The 21337-nt window shown below is 40.6% G+C and overlaps 1 protein-coding gene across 2 annotated transcripts in view; it reads left to right on the top strand.

Annotated features, from left to right (window-relative positions):
* Csmd1 (CUB and Sushi multiple domains 1) overlaps window positions 1-21337 on the top strand; it is a 1532231-nt gene that overhangs the window by 1095916 nt on the left and 414978 nt on the right. For both annotated transcript variants that reach the window (XM_021218735.2, XM_029532138.1), the window contains 2 exons: window positions 2450-2574; window positions 16184-16305. In XM_021218735.2, the coding sequence (XP_021074394.1) occupies window positions 2450-2574; window positions 16184-16305 (247 nt within the window). The remainder of the gene's footprint in view (window positions 1-2449; window positions 2575-16183; window positions 16306-21337) is intronic.

Below are 21337 nucleotides of genomic sequence, written 5' to 3'. Positions count from 1 at the left end.
TAGGACTAAAGTTGTGTGTTACCATACCCATCATTACCACCACATCCTTATGGAGAGCCCAGAGTAAGTAACAGCACTGGCCTGTATGGTTTAGGGGCTCTCCAGGACACTCCCATCCAATAACTAGAGGAGAGGTAATACACACTAACTCTGGGCTTTTTATTTAACAACCTGGATTCTGACAGAAACGTAGTCCCCTGTGAGGATAATGCTAAGCTAAATTATTTTATATGAAAAATGATAAGTGGTGTGTGTGTGTGTGTGTGTGTGTGTGTGTGTGTGTGTGTGTGAAACTTGTAAAATAGTAAGCTTCCATATGGTTTTCCCAGACATCTTTGACTTTAGTTAGTTATCCTCCACCCCTTCTTCCTTCCCACACACCCATCCATGTCCCCACCTAAACCTCTGGCTCCATTATCCTCCTTTCATCAAATCACCTGTTTTCTATGATTCTTCCCTCCTTCGGATCTTTTTTCCCATTGGAGCGGACCGTCCCGTTCCCTCTCTGCTACCCCATTCTAATCATTATCAGTTTGGTTTCTTCACATTCATTTTTATTAAGGTTTATTCACCAATTGTCATTTTCTTCCATTATCTCCTTGGGGTTGGGACTTTTTATATTTTATTTAATTCTTCACATCTGATTCCTAGAGTGTGACCTAGTGTATGTTCAATGTAAATACTCAGAAGGAGTAATGAAAATTTAGAAATTTGAGTAAAGACAGGTAGATAGGAAATAAACTGTGGGTAGGGAGCAGCTATATAGCAATTGGTTTTAAGACAAAATTTAAATTAAAATTACAGATTTATGTAATCTGGTGACTATAGTTCACATGTTGAAATAAAGTCTAATCACTAGGGATTATGGGAGAATGTCTATAAATTATAGTGGTCTTTGGAGACAGTCATACTGGCTACGAGACAGAATTATGTGTGGTTTCAACACATTTTATCTTAAAAGCTCATATTTCGTATCTATCGTTTTTTTTTTTCAAAATATGCATTACAGAAGTCCAGTTGTTCTTGGCATGTGGTATAAAGACAGCTTTTTGGACAAATAAACTGGAAATTCCATGTACTTCACATTCTCTTAAATAGGTACCGGTTTGCATACTAATTCTTATGAAGCTGAGATTTTCCTTCACGATGGAAAAGCACTTAGTTCATTAACCTGAGAATTTTGCCAGTTGGGTTGGTTCAGAATTAATGACTTTTTGACATCTTCAGAAAGAGTGCCACTGAGCAGTTGTGAGTTGATTTATCCTGAGGCTTGAGAAACACTAATTCCAATATCCCCTGTGAGATGTCTCTGCTCCATCAGCAGGAAAGGAAGTATGCTTATTTCTTCCCTTATGTTTTATTTATTATTGACTTTATGGATCTACATGGATGGCTGTCATCTCTTTCCCAAAGATTCATGCAGTTACTCATGTACCCTCTGGGTAGAATTGCTTCCTGTAACCTTTGACCTGTAGGATAGTGAAGCACTGCAGCTGTCCATTCAGATGGTAGGCAGGGAAGAATTCTATGTCCTCAGTGTGACGGTTGCCACACATGCTACCTTACCTCCAACTTGCCTCCATGCACTTGTCAAACTGCCATCCCGGACGATGCCCTGTCACTGGTTCCAATAACCAGCCTTCCTGCTTTTACATTCATCTCTGGAGCCAAAAGAGTCATTCATCTTATTCTAGGATGAATGTCTTGCTGTCCCCTAAAATAAATGCTTCTGTTCCTGTAAGGCATATCTCTGAATGTTCTAAGGGGAATGGTGAATATTGATGGTAGGAATATAGGTCCTTCACAGACATGTTCTCTTGGACTCTTTCTGTCGTTGCTTCTGTAAAATATTTAGTCACATAAGACAATTCAGAGTCCAAAATTCTTTCATATGTATATTCCTGTTTAGTCCATAAACCTTCCTTGGAGGCTACAGCAATGGTCAGGCAATCAAGGGCACAAGTTGCTATTACAGAGGACCCAGGTTCGGTTCTGAGCACCTACATGGCAGCTCACAAAACACCTGTAAAACAGCACCTTCTTCTGAATTCTAGGGCTATGGCATGTACATTGTATACAAATGTATATGCAGATGAAACATCCATGCAAGCTAAATAAATAAATAAATAAATAAATAACTTTAAAAATATTTTAAATACCACCTCTACTTTCTTCTATTTTTTGAGGTGACCCTTAAGGTTCACAAGGTGACTTTTCAGCATAATCTTTAGAGAGTTCAATCTTATTCTCATTTGTGTAGCAAGCTCAAGGCTAGCCTGGACTACCTGCAACTTACTCTAAACTTGCTGTAACTAGCAACACACAAACCAGTCTCCTGTGGATTGCTGGGTGTGGTACCTTGTTAGAGTTCAGTGACAGCATTAGGTCATCTCTTGGTGTCCTCCTTCTGTTGGTAATTTTGAACTATCTTCTTCTTGGTGCTGTCTAGGGTTGGTGCAAACGTGCAGTTCTCCTGTGAGGACAATTATGTGCTCCAAGGTGCCAAGGGCATCACTTGTCAAAGAGTCACCGAGACCCTTGCAGCATGGAGTGACCACCGACCCATCTGTCGAGGTAAGATGCCCAGTAAGATGGCCCAGACTGTCTCCAGGGCAGGCTGTACTCCTGAAAACAGGGTAAAGTTTTTTTTGGGGGGAGGCATGGTTAGTAGCAAGGGAAAATTTGCTAATATGTGTGTCTTCGCAATGATGTGGGTCAGAAGAAAGTCCCTCAAGGTTAGTTAGGTGATAATTCCTCTAAGGCTACCAATGATTTCATGATAGGACATCTATGAGCAAATCTGATACTTTGAGCTCACATAAACACACATGCATATACACAGAAGGACACTCACACCATACATTGGTAGCTCTCTTCATATGTGAACAGTGTACACATAGACATAAAAACATGTACTAAACCTTAAAGCCCTAGCCCTTTGGTTGCACTGTAAATGCAATGAATAATAGAAAAAATTTGTCAAGCTTGGTCTCAGATCTTCATTAAATTAACCAATGGTCTTTCATACTGTTTGCATTCATTTATTTACATATGCATGTATGTGAATAAGTCTGAGCCCACAAACATACCATGGTTCCCGTGGAGGCCAGGATAACTTTCAGAAGGTGGTATTCTCTTTCGAACATCATGGTGGCACTTCAGTCTTCATTGCGATAACTGGCAAGCTGTCTTGCCAGTTCCTAGTATATTCCCTTAAACTACACTCTGATGTGATATACTAAAGAAAATAGTCACAATCACTATTGCATACTTTTTTCAAATGATATGCATGAAATTAAACAGAAGTAAAATATCAATATTCTTCTTTTATGAGATATATGAATCCTGCCTTAAGTTTGGAAACCATATAGAGTCAAATAGAAAATTGACTTAACAGTTCTATGTGGAAAACACTTTGAAATTAAAAGAAAACTAGGTTTGGACTTTATGCCATTGTTTTTTGGATCTATCATAAAATAACCCGTATAAATTTAGAGTTTTTAAAGAAAAATAAAGCACTAACTGGACCATAGAAAGTTCCACAAATGACATCTTTCCCATCCATGTAGACATTTAGTAGATTATCAATTTTTTTCATGTGTGTGCACAGGTGTGTTTACCCAAGCAATCATACATGGGGGCCAGAGGTCAATGATGAATAACTTTCCTAGCAGTTCCCCCCTTTATTTTTAAGTATGAGGCCTCTTCAAACCACTTCTCATGCTTCCTTGGGATGTGTTTGACTCTGTGCCTCAATCTGGGGTTCTAGACATGCCAGGCCTGACTTTTCCAGGATGCTGGGGATCCTCAAGCCTAGCCCAGGAAGACATCTAACACTGAGCCATCTTCCCAACTCCTGACCCTTGTAGCCTGTGAAAGGATGGCTGGCTTACATGTTGCTGTGCTTTTAATAGTTTTCTACACACACTGGATGCACTGATCGACAGTCGTAGAAACAATTTGCAAAGGGCCCTGCCCAAGCACCACCTACAACAGAAGCCCATTCGACTTTATTCCTTATAGACACTCATGGACTTTTTGATCACATTTTGAAAGATAACACCCCTGTCCATTAAGTTGGGAAGTCCTGGTAAATAATATGTACAGGAAATCATGACCCTGTGCTGGGGAGTTTCAAAGACATAATGACAGAAATTAGGTATCTCACACCTGTAGTCCAAGAACAGAAGAGGATGCTACACTTTAGGGACACCAATATGCTAGCCCTGATGCTACACTTTAGGGACACCAGTATGCTAGCCCTGATGTGAATATCACTCAGGAAGGAAGACAGGTACAGAAACATCCCGGTACCCTGATTAGTGCATGGTTTTGTTTGCTCTTCTGCTCAGTCAGTTAGATACACTTGATTGCATTATCCTCTTTACATTCTAGAATAATGTTCTTTTCTACCTGGAGAAAGTTCTTGGATAGTTTGCTGATAGGGGGTGTAGTTTGCTGGCATTTGCTACATCATAAAGAGAAAACCTTCAGTACTTTTAAATCTCATGTTGTTTTCCATGGTGGCTCATAGAGACTGAGCCACTAACCAAAGCGCATGCAGGGGCTGGAGTGAAATACCCTAATAGACGTGCAGCTTGCTCTTCATGTGGGTCCCCTAACAATTGGAGCTGGGGCTGTCCCTGAATCTGTTGCTTGCCATTAGATTCCCTTCCCCTAACTGGACTGTGTGGTTGAGCCTCATTGGGAGAGGTTATGCTTATTCCTACTGCAACTGAATGTTCCTCGGTGGAGTGTGCCCAAGGGGGACTTCCAGCTCTCTTTAGAGATGGGGAGGAGGTAATGGGAGAAGGAATTTGTAAGGGTGGGACTGGAAGGAAAGGTGGGAGGGAGATGTGATCTGGATATAAAGTGAATAAATAAATAAATAAATAAATAAATAACAACAACAAAACCCATGGCTAGCAAAATGAGCCAGTGAGTTAGAGTACATATTTCCAAATCTTTCACAGGAGTTCATTCCTTCCATATGATACAAGGAAAGAATTGATTGTCACAAGTTGTCCCCTGACCTCCACAGGTCTGCTGTGGTATCTATACACCACTCTCCAGAATAAATAAATTAAATGCAATAAAAAATGTAAAAGAAAAAACTAAAACCACTATGTGTGCCATACTGGTAGATGTTACAGTAGATCAGTACACACACACACATACACACATACACACACACACACACACACACACATACACACACACACAATGTGTTATTTCAATATTTGAAAAAGAAAGTCAAGCAAGACTAATATTAGTCCATTTTATTGTAAAATTTCTAATCAAGCAAAGTTGAAAAAGCATTTAATATTTTAAGTAAATAGAATGTCTAGATATAAAGTTTCTTCAGTTACAACTACATATTGAATCTCCTCTTAAGTTAATTCATTTTGTGAAACCTTGTCTTTAACACTTTAATATGCCTTTCCTGCATTCAGTTAAATCCATTTATTTATTTATTTATTTATTTATTTATGTATTTATTCACATATTCAATTAATGTAACATTATTCCTGCTGGCAGAGGGCTGGGATGTTGCTGTGCCTGTCTTCCTGAGGTACTGTCACATCAGGGTTAGTAGATTGGCTTTCCTAAAATGTAACATCCTCCACTCTCTGCCTCCTCTGTCCTGGGACCACAGGCATGATATATCCCAGGATTTCTGTCTTTAATGCTTTGAAAATACACAGCACACGCTAGGCATTTAGTGTTCACATTATCTATCAGGACTTGCGAAATAATGCTAAGTGCCCAGTGACTCTCCTCTCCCCTCCTGTTGCTGGCCCCATTCTCTCCTGCTTTCCGAAATTGCTACTTTGCCCTCTGGAGAAAAGGTCATTTCTTCCTCTACTCCAGTTGTGAGAAGAGCCGCCTAGTGTTCTGTGCTTGTGTGTGTGTCCCTTGCCAGTCTCCGAGCTCTATCCAGAGAAGCAATGGGAGCCTTGTCTGCTTTGGCATTTGCTGAGAGGACCGGCAGTGTGACTTTCAACTTCTTGGGAGCGAGCTTCTGGAGATGTGGCAAAAGTGAGAAAAGGCCTCAGTAATGTGCGTTGTGTCTGTCAGTGGCTGGGCATTCAGGCTTTATGGAGGTCCTCTCAGCCTGTTTTCTGTGGGGTAGCTTGTCAATGGAACCATGTGGTCACTTCAATGCTGTTCTACTTCTGATAAACTCCAGCAGCTTTTTCCAGATGCGAAGCATATCTCGTCACCTAAAAGTGCAAGATGTTTCAACACTAGCTAGTTTAGGTGCCCTCTCTATCTTTACTATCAATACTTTATTACAAACAGTGAAAAGAAGTGATTCATCAGATTCCCACGTGGCCTGTCCATCGCAGCTTGATAGCCACATATGTCATTTGTCAATCACGATTCTGCTTTCTATATGATGGTGGCCCTACAAGCTCAGCACTTACAAGCTGGGGCCTCCTGATCTCAAATACAAGGATAATATGGGCTACATAGCGAAAGCTTGCTCCAAAATAGTCAATAAATTCCTGCTTTATGAGCTCTCTAGACTCATTCAAGCACTGATTTCTACCAGTTCAAGGCCACCGAGGGTTTTTTCCCACTTCATCCTGTAAGCATGAAAGAGCAGGACCAAGAAGGGGAGCGGAAAGGAAGGTCAGTGGGCCAACAAGTTTTCTCAAGTTCTTGCTGCTCCCACCTCTGCCCATTTTAAAGCTGTCCTCCACTGTTTACTAGCCGCACCTCAGGTCACACAGCAGATTCTGTGTAGTCACATTCAAACAGAAAGTAATGCCAGGAGAGGGTTGAGTCTGTGTGTTTGGTTTCTGGCACTGTCTTGCCCTCTAATGGCTAAGTGCAGAAAGATAGAAAGATAGAAAGCCTGGGGACAGCAAACAGGCTGGACTGCCAGGCAGCCATCACTTCTATTATCTGCAGACCAAGAAGGAATGGTATTTTATTTTTTAGGGAAGACTGGTAAACAACTATCTGATAGGGTACCAACCACAGACCAGTGAAAAGACAGAGCCCAAGGCCAGCTGAACGGAGAAGAGGATCATAGGTCTTGCTTTTAGAAACAGACTTACAGTGAGCAGAATGACGCCATACAGGAGAAGCAACCCGAAGTTTTAAACACAGAACCACTTTAGCCCTTCCCCAGTGTTCAGGCAGGTCAGTAGCTCCTGCAAAATGTCATGTTGGCTGTCTGAGTTACTGCTGTGAACCGACACCATGACCAAGGACACTTAGGACAACAGTTGATTGAGGCTGGCTTATAGCTTCAGAGATTCAGCCCATTATCAATGGCAAGAGCATGGCAGCACCTCGGCAGGCATGGTGCAGGAGGAGCTGAGAGTTTAACATCTTGTTCCAAAGGCAAACAGGAAAAGACTGGCTTCCAGGAAGCTAGGACAAGGGTCTTAAAGCTCATGTTCACAGTGACACTTCCTCAAACAAGGCCACATCTCCAAATAGTGCCACTCCCTGGGTCAAAAATATTCAAACCATCATATCAGCTAATCTTATCTGTTTGGACTTGTTCTGAGGAAGCTACATTCCCATACACACCCCTACCCCAATAACACAGACACACACACACACACACACACACACACACAGGTAAAATTCACACCACATACACCATTTTTACAACTATCAAACAGCCAGCTCTAAGCACCAAAACAAAATGGATAAATTTAGCTTTATTGATATACTTATTGGATACTAGTGCCAAAAATATTATCTACACATTAATGTAAAGATTATAATGTGATGTCTGTATTCTTAACCTTTTCACACACACTGTCCCATGGGAATACTGAGTGGATCTGATGGCTCTGACATGCCTAGTTTCTGACGAGACGTGTTGGGCCTGTCTCATAAATCTCCCAGCACTGCTTTAGATACAGTATGCCTGCTTCCCAGCCTTGGAGTCATCAACACCCTAAGGTTGTTGAGAGGGCACATCTCAGTGACTCATCATCATTTTTCTGGATGGCATCCACAGCAGAATTTTCTTTCTTCAATTAAAATCCATAGGTTTTTCTAGTCTGGCCTTTTCTAAATGTGAATATGTCCTCATTCCTTCTTTTGAATGACCCCTTCCTGGCGCCTGATGACGGACTGACTCACTCACTGATCATGAAGAGCTAAAAATTGGGCTCTTCTCTATTTCTATAAAAAGATGATACCCTGTCTCTAACAGGTACAGAGAAGTGGCTATCACACTTCTCTAAGTTTCAAATAGTTCTCAGAATAGATTGCAGAAGCAATTGGCAAGCTATGGGTGAGTTCCGTATCGGGGATGCAATCTACTCAATGCTGACTGTGGGGACATTTACCCAGCTGTGGGAAGTCCCCTACAGTGAATGCAATGAGTTTGTAGAGAGGTAACAACCCGATGTGGAGTCCCCATTTCATTTGTGGCTGTTACGAGAGCCTATGGATCAATCATGTCGGGCATATATTCCAAAGTCAGTCTTCGATCAGGTAGAAATGACTGCTCTAACCACTGATACCAAGAAAAACAAAAGGATATTTAAGGTCATTGGATAAAATAAGGCCTGGCCTTTAAGGTTCCCAGCTCCACGTAGGGTCTCCATCTATTAGGTTACTATCCAGCCTCCTCTCCTATGGGAGGGTCTGATTGAAACTGTTGGTAACACACTTTGAGTCAAAAGTGACCCTGGGTCTAGAAGCTGGTGTGGTTTGCCAAAGCTTGCATTATCTAATTAGCCTGGAGGAGGACTGGGGACATTACCTTTCCCTTCAGTTACCAAACAGATGAATGTTGTCACAGCTCAGTAATTACACAAGGGAATCCATATTCCATTTGAAATTATGCATAGTTCATTTAGAGATATGAAAACAGCTATTATGATTTTTTTTTCTCAGGGTAAAACATTACGAGCTGTTTAAAACTGCATAAGCATCCTTAACTGGCAGTAGGAAAAAAAAAATAAGCAAACAAGAAAGAGAAGGAGACGATATAGCTTTATTTAAGTGAAATACTCGGGCTGGTGTTTCATCTCTTGAGCCTTAGAGGAGATGAATAATGAAAGGGTCTTTACACTGATGTGCCTTCCTGGGTGGAGCTAATGTGAGGGCTTGAGTGACTCCCTGCATTGAAAGGGCACAGAAGGAAAGTGAAGTGTTATTTTCCATTGTAACCCCAGTTACACAAAAGTTAATTGGAGGCAGCCTGGGTCGCAGAATAAAGTTATTATTACCTCACAATTCCAGGTGAGGTTAACTAGAATCATCCTTAACATATTAACTTGTCATGGACTCGTGCTGTTATGCATTTTCCTTTTTGTCCGAGTTTTATGCCTATGTAGAAGTGACCTTTTAAATGGTAATGAAAAGATTATTTACACCAGAGAGAAGCTTCATGCTACTGGATCACAGGTCTAACATCCATGTTAGAACTGTATTTCATATGGTGGTGATTTGTCCAAGCAGCTCTTGTGGTAGAAAATTAAAGGAAAAGTCACAGACTTTCCTTGGTTGGGCTGAATTAGGGGAAGCACCTGTGACTGGACAGTCTGGAGCTTTGTAATTGAAGGGTACTTGGGAAAACTGTATTTTTTTTTGCATATTGTTTTGACAAGGAGTTTCTGTAAGGGATGGATTCATAATTATACTGCCTGCCTATATTATAGAGAAACAATAACCTGGAATGAGCAGAGTTGGTGCCAATCCCTTTGGGGACCATGGCTACCGGCCTTGCTTTGCTCCACTGTACATCTTGTACCTTTGGTAGATATCAGTGTGCCTGAAATCCCTGTTACCCACTCTTTCTCACCAGCCCCACTCTGTGGAGCACTCCCCTGAATCCCCCAGTTCCTGACAGCACTACATATCTGAGCTTTTTTCCCTTAACTATTGCATGTGTGTCTTTGTTTCTTGATCCACACAAGGAATTTAGTTGATGTCTCTCTCTGTTGAATCCTCTGTGTTTGACTCAGGGTAGGCAGTCTGCAGTCCTTGGCCACGCATACTGTAATGCCAAAGCCATGTGTGAGAATAGGCTCAGGTCCTGGAGTTACCGTTCACAGATGACTCTTGGATAGAATAATAGTTCCTGTGGTAATCAAGTACAGTGAGAGTCTTAAGACAACACAGCTGAAGAAACAGCTGAACTACATGAGGCAGTCCTGGTCCCCAGGTGAGAAGACAGGGGCCTAGCAGCCCTTAAACCTTGCTCCCTGCTCTGTCCTCATTTTAGACAATAAGACATTTCACAGTAATGTATTATCTTTAAAAATTTAAGAAATATACTGTTTACTATATATCATGAAGTAGATATGTTAATCATATATATGCTAAATATATTCCATACTGTATGATCTAGAGATTTGTTTCAAAAGGTTTGCCATGTGATTCCAAGTGTTGTGCTAATTCGTTTATTGGAATCAGATTTGTTTGCCCTTTGGTTAATTTGACTCAAGTGTGACCATAGAATGGAAAAGATATCCTAGGATCTAAGTAAATAATTAAATACTTTTATTTTATTTTATTAATTTTTTTTTTGTTGAGACCTGGTCTCCCGTTTAGCCCATACAGGCATCAAACTCAGGGCAACCCTCTTGTTTTATACTCACAAGTGCTGGGATGTCAGGTTTGAACTTGCAAACCCAGAAATTCTTATAGTGAGTTCATTCACGTGAAGGAAACTGTGTTTTTATGTAATATATTCATCAGTCAGATGATAAATGTTCACTGCAGCTTCTACAAAGGATGGATTTGTGTATGAATATAATGTATTTTAACTAGCCCCTCCCCCATTTCTCTCCCATCCTGTTCCTCCCCTATCTCTCCCACCACTTCTCCCTTCCTACTTCATAGGCTACTTTACTTAATCCTGTGAGTCACTTGGTGCTGTCTATAAGTATATGGATGCAGGACCACTAACCAAACCATGGGGACCCTAAAGAAAACTTACACTCCCACCCACAGGAGTCATCAGTTATCCACAGCTCCTGGATGAAGTTTCATAAATCCCACCCCCCATCTGTGGATGGCTTCCTCTTGTGCAGTCTTGTGTTTGCAGTCACAGTGTCTGTGAGGTCATGTGTACAATGATCTTGGCATGTCCAGAAAATAATGTTTCAATACAGATGCCCACTACTTCTGGTTCTTACAGTCTATTTCAATTCTCCTCCATGCTGTCCCCTTAGCATTGGGAAAAGGGGATCTGATATAGATGACTCATTACAGTTGAGCACCCCACTATCTCTTTATTGCTGTAAGCTCACATATGAGCTGTAACAACAACTGACCTGACAAGATATACCAAGTGGTACAATATTGGCATGAATGTTATGGAACTGACCAACCATTTTTCTGGCTAGATTTAAAGTTGCTCCTGCCTGGTACCATTAACTCATCCAAACCCTCTTAGATGGATGTGTCATAGGACTCAGGGGAGGAGCTACTATTTTTGGATTTAACAGACACCTTATAAAGCTACCCCTGATGTTTCTGTCTATATGCCCTTAATATCTTTAACATGTACTTAGAACAGTGAGTGCATCGTTTAGTTCTCATCAGAGGAGCTTCTTTTTACAGTAGATGGTGATTAATCCTGAGATCTACAACTGGTCATTATGTAGAGAATAAGAGACTGAAGTGTCCATTTTTCTTTGTAAAGAATTAAATTTCCAATACACCGTTGTATAAATTCTAGTTTTAAATAGAATTTATAATTATCAGTCAAACTTGAGTCTACCACACTTAGGAACCTCTCCAGGGAGTAACCTTTGTTCCGCATTAGGGCACAGTGACTGCTCATGGACATTTAGCATGAATAAGATATTATGTGTCAGATGACACAGGGCCAGGTCTTTAGAAGAGTGACAATAACACTGAACTACACTGCACATAAGCACACGTCTGTGCATGTTGGTGACAGGAAACACAAAGACTACTCTCAAAGGTCCTGGGTCCTAGTGCATAGTGATTACTTATGCAGTTTAAAGACTTCATTGACTGTGTGAATGCCTAGTTAGTAAAAAGGGACTATAAGATCAGGAATTGCTTTTTCTGAAGTGGATGCTCACAGCCAGCTATTGGATGGAACACAGGGCCCCCAATGGAGGAGCTAGAGAAAGTACCCAAGGAGCTGAAGGGGACTGCAACCCTGTAGGTGGAACAACAATATGAACTAACCAGTACCCCCTGAGCTCATGTCTCTAGCTGCATATGTAGCAGAAGATAGCCTAGTCGGCCATCATTGGGAAGAGAAGCCCCTTGGTCTTGCAAACTTTATATGACCCAGCACAGGAGAAGGCCAGGGCCAAGTAGTGGGAGTGGGTGGGTAGGGGAGCAGGGGCGGGGGGTGCGTATAGGGAACTTTTGGGATAGCATTTGAAATGTAAATAAAGAAAATAATAATAATAATAATAATAATAATAATAATAATAATAATAAGATCAGGAGTTGCTTTATCTTTGAGGACACACATAAGACTTCCCAGTGCCAATCAGGACAGGCCTCTCCAGTTCTCCCAGATCACAAGAACTACACCGTGCATTTACAATAAGAAGTGAGAAACTGCGTTGTCTGAGTAAAAACCAGAGGCCATGGCCGAGCTTCAGACTTCTGGCTTTCTGAGTCAGATGATAACAGTTTTGTGTGAATTCCCAGAGCTTTATATATCTGCTCCCATTCAGGTACAGCTGGCCAAGTTCCTACCACCCTGATACCCACTCCATTCCTCAGTGGAGCCTATGCACAGTGCTTCTTTTTTGTCTGCCAACAAAACTTCTCTTACCTCACCCTGACTACTGTGTGTCCATTGGAAGGAGAATGGCACACACTGACAGCAATGATCAAGCTTTCTTGAACTAGCTCCTATTCGAGGGAACACTCTGTCTTGTTTCATATCCTCTCTTCTGATGTTCTCTTTTCTTTTCTACCTGTCTTTTCTTCTTAACTGCCGAATTTATTTATTTGTTTATTTATTTATTTATTTATTTATTTATTTAATCCTTGTGGCACTGTGGATATAAACAAGGGCTTCAAACATGCTAAGTGAGGACTCCACTACTGATTTACCTCTTTGGCTACTTTATTTTCGAGACAACTCAATAAGAACACAGACTCCCTGTAAGAATCATTTCTCAGAAATGTGTGAGATAAATTTCTGAAGTTCTGAGTCAAATGTTTGGTTAGTCGGTGGAAAGGTTCTGCTTCAACACAGGCCACAGGAACACACAACAGGGGGAGGTGGCAGTGTTAGGTTCCGTGAACTTTTCTGCTGGGAATTTGGGGAGCCCAAATAATCAGTGGGAATGTAATGAAACAGCTTCTGACATCTTCACATATGTCTTCTCAAAGCTTAAATACTTAGCTATCTCTGTGTTTACCCTTGTTCAAAACCAAACTGATAGATATCTGTGATTAGCACTGTATTTATAAAAACTGTTAGTTACAACGTGTAGCAAAATTGATACACAATATAAAGACATTATTATTCACGATGTAGTAATCTTTAAGACTTTTTCACTAATGCCAGCAGTGCTTTAGACAAATTCCACATTAGAAGCTGATCTTTTCTGAAAATATGTTCCTAAATACATATATCACAGAGTGAAGATTAGCACCTAGCATAGGTCCATGCTTGCAGAAAGCTCTTCTGAGGGACCTGTAGAGCTACTCCATGCCCAAGAGGATTTGAAAAACAGTATCATCCTTTATTTTTACAATGCTGTTTCTTTAGGCAGAAAATGCTGGTATTTAAAACACCATTTCTCACGTGTTTATGCATGTAGAATTGACTAATTTTTAGCTAATTATGTCTGTAGTGGGTAATCATCAACTTTTTAAGTTGCTGGCTGTGAATCTCAATCTCATATCAAGGACTTCAGCCCTCTGTTCTTGGTGATAAAATAAGGAGAAGCCCCAGACTCACAGGCTAAGAAGACAGAGCTGGGGAGAAATAATGACACTAAAAGAGTCATGACTCCTATAGAGGAGTGTTATTGTCTTCAGGATTATTCAAAGTTTAAATCATCTTCATAGGAGTATAGACTGGTGAGGAGCCTGCATGTTCCTGCTGGGGTTTGTGGAGGCTCCTGACTTCCCCACAAGCTAGCTCTTTCAGGTCAGGAGATCTACAGTGTTGATCCTTAGAGGTGAGAAAACACCTTGTTTCTCCTAGAAAACAATTGTCCTGAATGTATCCAGCCAAGAGTTAGTGGGAAGAGAGCGAGCATGTGTCATGAACAGGACAGATGCTCCACTGGGTAGCCAGGAAAGCTCTCTGTATTAAGGTGTCTAGACTAATCTACTGGGTGGCCAGGTATGCTCTGTGCATGACAGTGTCTAAGATAACAGAGGGCAGATCTTTGCATTACTTTCTCATAAAAGTAGCCTTTTTTCCCCCAAGTCCAGTTTGAGTTATTAATATTCAGCCAAGAACACACACTAATATTAGATTTCCAAGTTATCCCAGTGATTTGGAAAAAATAAAACCTTGAGAAAGGATGGGAAGATTGAAATACTTTCTATCACAAAGCATGCCATTTTCCTCGGTTTTACAGTTTATGGCTTCAGTTGCGTTTTCATTCTAGCTTCAAGATGAAGAAATAGACAATGATGCCTTTCTTTGCCTTTGGTGTCATTGTTTCTACTTCCTTTAATCTTTCAACAGCACAATAGACTCAAGTCCCTATCTTTATTGTGCTATGTGACTTGGCATCATTTTTGTGAAATAGAATTTGAGCATCGAGTGAGACTTTGACATTGCGTCCTCCATCCTTATTTGAAAGAAATAGGACAAAGCTTAGCAGAGATGAAACTGCATGTAAAGTGCATCCTGTGTGAGGTGTGACACTGGTCCCCAACCCGGCTATACTGAGCCCTTTTCTGTAACTCACTGGCTCAGTGCACAGATGGATAGATATTCAGACTCTCTGTATACAAATGAGTACACAGGAAATGTGGTTTTGTGCCCCCAGCAGATTCTGAAATAGACTGATTTGATATTGATCTTTCCATGGCATTGTGACTATGAGTGGCAATATTTTTGCATATTTCCTCTAACGAGGTATCCTCACCCATATCTTAAATATCAGGCAAGTTTCCTGAAGACTGAGCAAAAGATAACTGCCAACTTTACATCATGACCTATTAAAAGTAAACTTCATGGGGACTGGAGAGACAGCTCAGAAGTTAAAAAGCACCAGCTTCTCTTTCTAAGGATTCAGGGGCAGTTCCCAGCAGCCACAATGGTTAGCTAGCAAGTGCCTAGGATTCCCGCACTGGAGGATCCAATACCCTCTTCTGTAGCTCTTAGGCAACTTCCCCTCTAAACTTCCAAGTTCATACCCACACACAGACATGCAAGTAAGTTGAAAATAAGTCTTTTTAGCATGAAGTTTAATATTATGCTGGTTCAATATTATATACTTAGTAACACTCACATACATATACTCACACACATGCCCACACACACACACACACACACACACACAAACACACACACACACACACACACACACAGAGGCAGGTATGCATGCATGCATGTACACACTTGCATACTCCCCCACAAACATTTATATACCAATTAAAGGAAAAGAGTCCAGGAATTTGAAAGAAATTGGAGAAGGGATATGAAGTAGGGTCTGGAGAGAGGAAATGGAGGGGGAAAGATGTAATTATCATCATATATAGTAATGATATAATGATATATACTATATATAATGATATATAGTAATGATGTAATTGTCATATATATAGTAATTTTTTTCCTCTCCTAGAAGAATTGAGATTTAAATAAAAATTTGTATTTATACATATAGGAAATGAACATAGAAGCACATGTCTTCTGTGTGTGAAGGGGCAGGAGAGAAAAGAGAAAACAGTGCTTACTTTCTTTCTTGTGTGGAACCTAGATTAAAGTATATCCTTACATATAGACTCAGATGGTATGTATGGTGGTATGAAGAGAAGAGAACTGGGAGGGAGCTGAAAGGGACAAATATGTTCATTATACTCATACTCATTTCAAATTATACTCATACATGAAAATATCTGACTGACGCCATTATTTTTGTATGCTACCTACAAAATGAACCTCATTAAAAAAAAGAAGAAAAAAGAAAAAAAGAAAAAAAAAGAAAAAAAAAGAACCCTTCCCTCCTTGCACATGGTGGTGTCTGATGGACTGCTTGGCAAACTGTTTTGTTTCTGTTTCCAGCCAGGACATGTGGATCAAACCTGCGTGGGCCGAGTGGTGTCATCACCTCCCCTAACTACCCAGTGCAGTATGAAGACAATGCTCACTGTGTGTGGGTCATCACAACAACTGATCCAGACAAGGTAAGGCCTCTCCACCCACTCAGGTACTGTCAGCAGCCATCTATGGTGAGCAGACTTTCCGGGCAATGGCGGGCAGTGGCTACTGTCTACACATCCTTATCCATCCATAGAGTACGACCAGGACACAGTACTGTCCCTTGTGGTGGTCCCGGAGAAGAGGCCATTCCGGCTCTTGAGTAGCTCCCTGGGCATCTTTCTCATATCAGGCCTCACTGTTCAATCAACCATTTCCTCTAGCTTAAAACCTCACAGAGGACCTACAAGCTCCTCTGCTACATAGAGCCACAGAGCTGGCTTTCCATCCTGACTGTCCAAACCAGACTGTTATCCTTTTCTTCTCTAAAAGTTAGCAAGTCTCTGTCCTTCCCCAGTGTCTTAGGATGCTATATTAGGTGGAATGTTTCCCAGATCCATGATTGCTGAAATTGTGTGAGTCCTCTATAAGTCTGGCACATGTTCTTTGTGATGGTATGGCCACCACTTACACCAAAGGTGAGGAGAAGGTATTCACAACTATTTTATTTGCTGTGAAATGAATTGTCTTCAGTGTACTCTAAATTATTCAGCAGAATTTGGAGCAGACCATGAGGGTGGGGTGCCTTTATATCATTTTCATTGAGAAACTGACAGCAAACTATTCGGACATGGATTTCAAACAATATGAAAGAAATGCTGTTAAAGGAACAGCTTTCTGGTAATGTTAATCTACTGAGCCTCTTGTTGTCAACTTCTGAGCGGTCCTGACATTTTGTGTTGAGTGTGGCCATCTGGCTATTTCTGCAATCTGCAAACTCCCCTCGTTTCTGTTCAGCGTTTTCCCTTGCGGCTGAATCTCGCTCCTGCAGCTGAGAAAGGGTGGTGTATATCCAGTGGCGTTTCCACCAGATCCCTGTTGGATTCAGCTTGCTTAATTCTGTTATGACACAGCAACTATTTTATATTCAATTCCAGTTCTGATAAACAGAGATGAGTAAAGACCCAGGCAGCTCCTGAAGGGATTGGGAGGCTGAGGTAGCCCACAAAGTCCACACAGTTTTTCTGTGGTGCCTATCAACCCTGGTGCAGTCCCCAGGACTGCATCCATACCAAGGCAAATGCACAGATTTCTGTACACCAGAGCTTTAATCTCTTCCCCTGGTCCCATCCTCAGCACTTTAGATGCTCCATACTTAGAAGTGTGTAGGCTTGAATATATTAGCAGACCTTCTGAGCCTCAGAGCCCACATTGTCAAAGAGACTTTAGGAACATATTCTTCACTGGGGCCTGTGAACACTCAGTTGCTGTAGGAACCTATGGCAGGATAGAAGCATCATTCACTCTTGAGGATTAGAAATAGAAATGGCAACAAAAACTAACAAGAGCTGAACAAGGACTTAGTTGGTACACTCTCTACCAAACCAACAGTTTGGTTAAACTGAAGTTTAACATGAATACTGTTTTCCTTGTCTATAATTGCTTTCCTTGATTTCCACATCCATGCATTTGTGGACTAGTCCATGTTTTCTCTACCAGGTTAAGTCATTTGACCTTGAACGTTTAGTAAAGGCTTGAAAGTCAGATGGAAATGTTTGTGGAAGAAATTGAATACAATTGCTTGCTTCCTATGTGGTATACTAGATATATAATTGAATTAATGGGAAGTATATATTACTTCTAATGCCATGCAGTACAAGCTAGAGTACATGTTTATGTCCTCTGAATAAAGATGCCATTACAAACCGAAGTGTCTGTGACATTTATAAAGCATAAAATGTTTTATTTTTGCAATTAAGAAGGTGAGACATTCCCTATTTTTACATTTCATTTTAGCAATCATATAGCTATAGGGAGTGGATCAATATAAATGAAAGCAGTGGGCTAGTTAGCATCTACATATTCCCTGTGGTTCAGAAAAAAAGATAGAAGATGGCATGGAAATGTGGAACCCTTTATGAGAGTGTGGTGGTGACCCCACTCAGCATGGGTTCTTCCTGCATGCTGTTGCAGCATCATCCTGGGTCTCCTGCAAACCCCATCCCTGAACCCCTTCATTCACGAAGGCTGTTCCTTGCATCCTCCCAGCTGCTACACCACTGGCTGGAGATAATTCTCTATGAACCGTTCCTTCTGTACAGAACCTATGATATGTCCATGATGGGCCTACCATCCCCGAACCTTTGAATGATTCAATAAAAGTCAGCATCCTTTCATTAGAAAAACATGAGAAAATCCAGTCACAGAAGAGCCATGCTTATAATAAAGAAGATATACAGAACACCTGTGGCCATGACCTCTTCTTACCACCTTTGGAACAAAAGTGTTCTTTGAATACAATGAGAGCTAAAACACACTCGTGCTCACACACACACATACACACACACACACACACACACACACACACACACAAACACACACACTAAAACCAGCCATAACATAGCAAAGCCTCCTCTGTGGATATTTTCCATGAAGAAAGAGAAAGTGTGCATGCACCATTTGTGTACAGGAGACATAAAGGAAGAAACTGATGATGTATAATGCTTCCAATGGGAAGGGCAAGTGTGAAAAGAAGCAGGGATCTAAAGGCACTGAAGAACCTGCCCCTACAGTTTTCTTCTCTGTAGACTCAGCAAGATGTAGCTCCCAGTTGAAAAAAGGAGAGGAGGCAGAATGGGAGTCTGTCTTAAGTCCCTTGTTTAGTATTCTCTGGTCCCCCAGGCTTTGCCTACACCTTCCCTCCATCAAGTACCATGAGTGACAAGAGAGGAGAAATCAAGGATAATATTGAGTTTGACTTAAGTATTTTATTTAGGAGTTTTGTGCTTTTGCTTTTCAAGGATATTGTCTCATGACTCCCTGTCTGTCCACATTTTGTTTCTTGTCTCTGAGATCCTGGCTCTTGAAAATGAGGTTGGAAGCATTTCTATCCTTCCTATGTTGTGAAATAACTAGAAGAGAAATTGTATTAGTTCTTCAAAAGACTGGAAAAAAATTCAGCAGTGAATCGATACAGTTATGGGCTTATCTCTGTTTTGAGAATTTTTTAGTATCAATCCAACCTCTACCTATTGTTGACCTGCTTATGTTTTATTTGTATTATCTGTTCATGCTTATGATAAGTCATGTGTACCTATGGAGTTCCAAATTTCTTCTATATTTTGCAGTTCAATGTAATACAATTTCTCAGAAGTTTCCCTAATAATTGTTTAAATTTTAGTGATGCCTATTGCAATTGAATCTTTTGATCTCTCCCTTATTTATTTGAGTTTTCTCTCTTTCATTGGGTGAGACTGTTTAAAGGTTGATCTTTTTCCCACTGTCTCAGAATCATTTTTTGAGGCTACACTTCACTAATTTCTGCTATTTTGATGGTTTGGGGATTTGGTCAGTTGTTATTAAAAGGGATATTGGTGATGATCAAGTTGGCTTCATTGGAAGAATGCAAAGATGGCTCATCATATGCAAATCAATATGTAAAAAATAAAAATTGAAACTAGATAAGTGCAAAAGTCAAGACCAGCTGAGTAGATGCACAATTAATCTTTGATAAAGATCAATACTTGTTTATAATGAAGAGTCTTCACAAAATAGGGATCAAATGATTAACCTTTAGCACAACAGAAGTTCCATATGACAAATTCTTAGCCTACATTATACTGAATACAGTAACCCTAAGCATTCCCTCTATAATCAGGAACATGAGAAGGATGTCCAATTCTCCATTCTTATTTATCTTAGTACTTGATTATATACAAGTACTGTATGAAATTTTACTATAACCCCAAGGCACAAGGAAAAGAGATATGTGCTGATTTGAATAGGCTAAGGAATGACACTACTTGGGGGTGTGGAGGAAGTGTGTCACTGTGGGAGTGGGCTTTGAGAGACCTTCCTCCTATGCACCTTGAAGTCAGTCTTCTCCGGTTTGCCTTCTGAACAAGATATGGAACTCTCAGCTCCCCCAACTTCCTGCCTGTCTGGATGCTTCCATGCTTTCTGCCATGATGATGATGGACTGAACCTCAAAGCAAGTAAGCCAGCCCCAATTAAATGTTGTCCCTTATAACAGTTGTCTTGGACATAGTATCTGTTCATAGCAGTAAAACCATAACAACAACAGAATATTTATAGAAAAGGAATAAGTGAAATTTCCTTGTTTGATGATGACAAGATTGTGTGATGACAATGCCCAGAAAGCAACTAGTAATGATAAATAAATTCAACCAAAATCAGGATACAAATCTCCACACAGAATCAGTTGAATTCCTATAGATGAATACTAAACTCATTGAGGAAAAATGTTATGAAAGCCCTGTCGTTCTCAATAATCCTGTGGAAGCTTGAATAAAGATGCTCATATTTTGAATGCCTAGTCTTCAGTAAGTAGAATTGTTTGGGAAAGATTAAGAGATATGGAATTATTTGAGTGGGTATAGCCTTGTGGGAGGAAATGTATCATCTTGGTTAGGGTTGGAGATTTTTAAAACCCCATGCAAGGGGCAGTCTTGCTCCCCCACCTGCAGCATGCTGGTCAGATATGAGCCCTCAGCTTCAAGCACCATGCATACTTGGCTGAATTCAAATCTCTAGGAAAACAGGGTGTGGCTGCATAAGCCTATGACTCTAGCATCAGGGGGTAAAGGAAGATGGATACCAAGAGTGCACTGCTCATTCACCCTGCCTGAATCAGGACAGTTTTCAGTGAGATCCTTCCTTGAAACTATTGGATGAAAAACAATAAAGGAAGGTTCCTGATATTACTGATGGTATGCACATACCACACTCACATATGTGTTCCACATACTTTTGTACATAGAGGCATACACACACATCCAATGCCTCCATTTTATTATCTTATCATTCCACATAGGAACAATAGGTTGTATGTTCTTTGTCTTGAACCAGGAAGACTTGAGATCTTAAGAATCTTTTTTTTTTTTCATGGACTCGTACAAATTTTTGCAGGGGGAACAATAATAGTGCAATGACTGCTGTACATCTGATTTGGAAAGCCTGGTGGGGGCTTAAGAAAATCTTAAGCTGAGAGAACTGTCT

Source organism: Mus pahari, chromosome 19 (genome assembly GCF_900095145.1).
Source record: "Mus pahari chromosome 19, PAHARI_EIJ_v1.1, whole genome shotgun sequence".
Lineage (NCBI taxonomy): Eukaryota > Metazoa > Chordata > Mammalia > Rodentia > Muridae > Mus > Mus pahari.
Note: the sequence above shows the minus strand (reverse complement) of the source record. Positions and strands in the feature narration are given on the sequence as shown.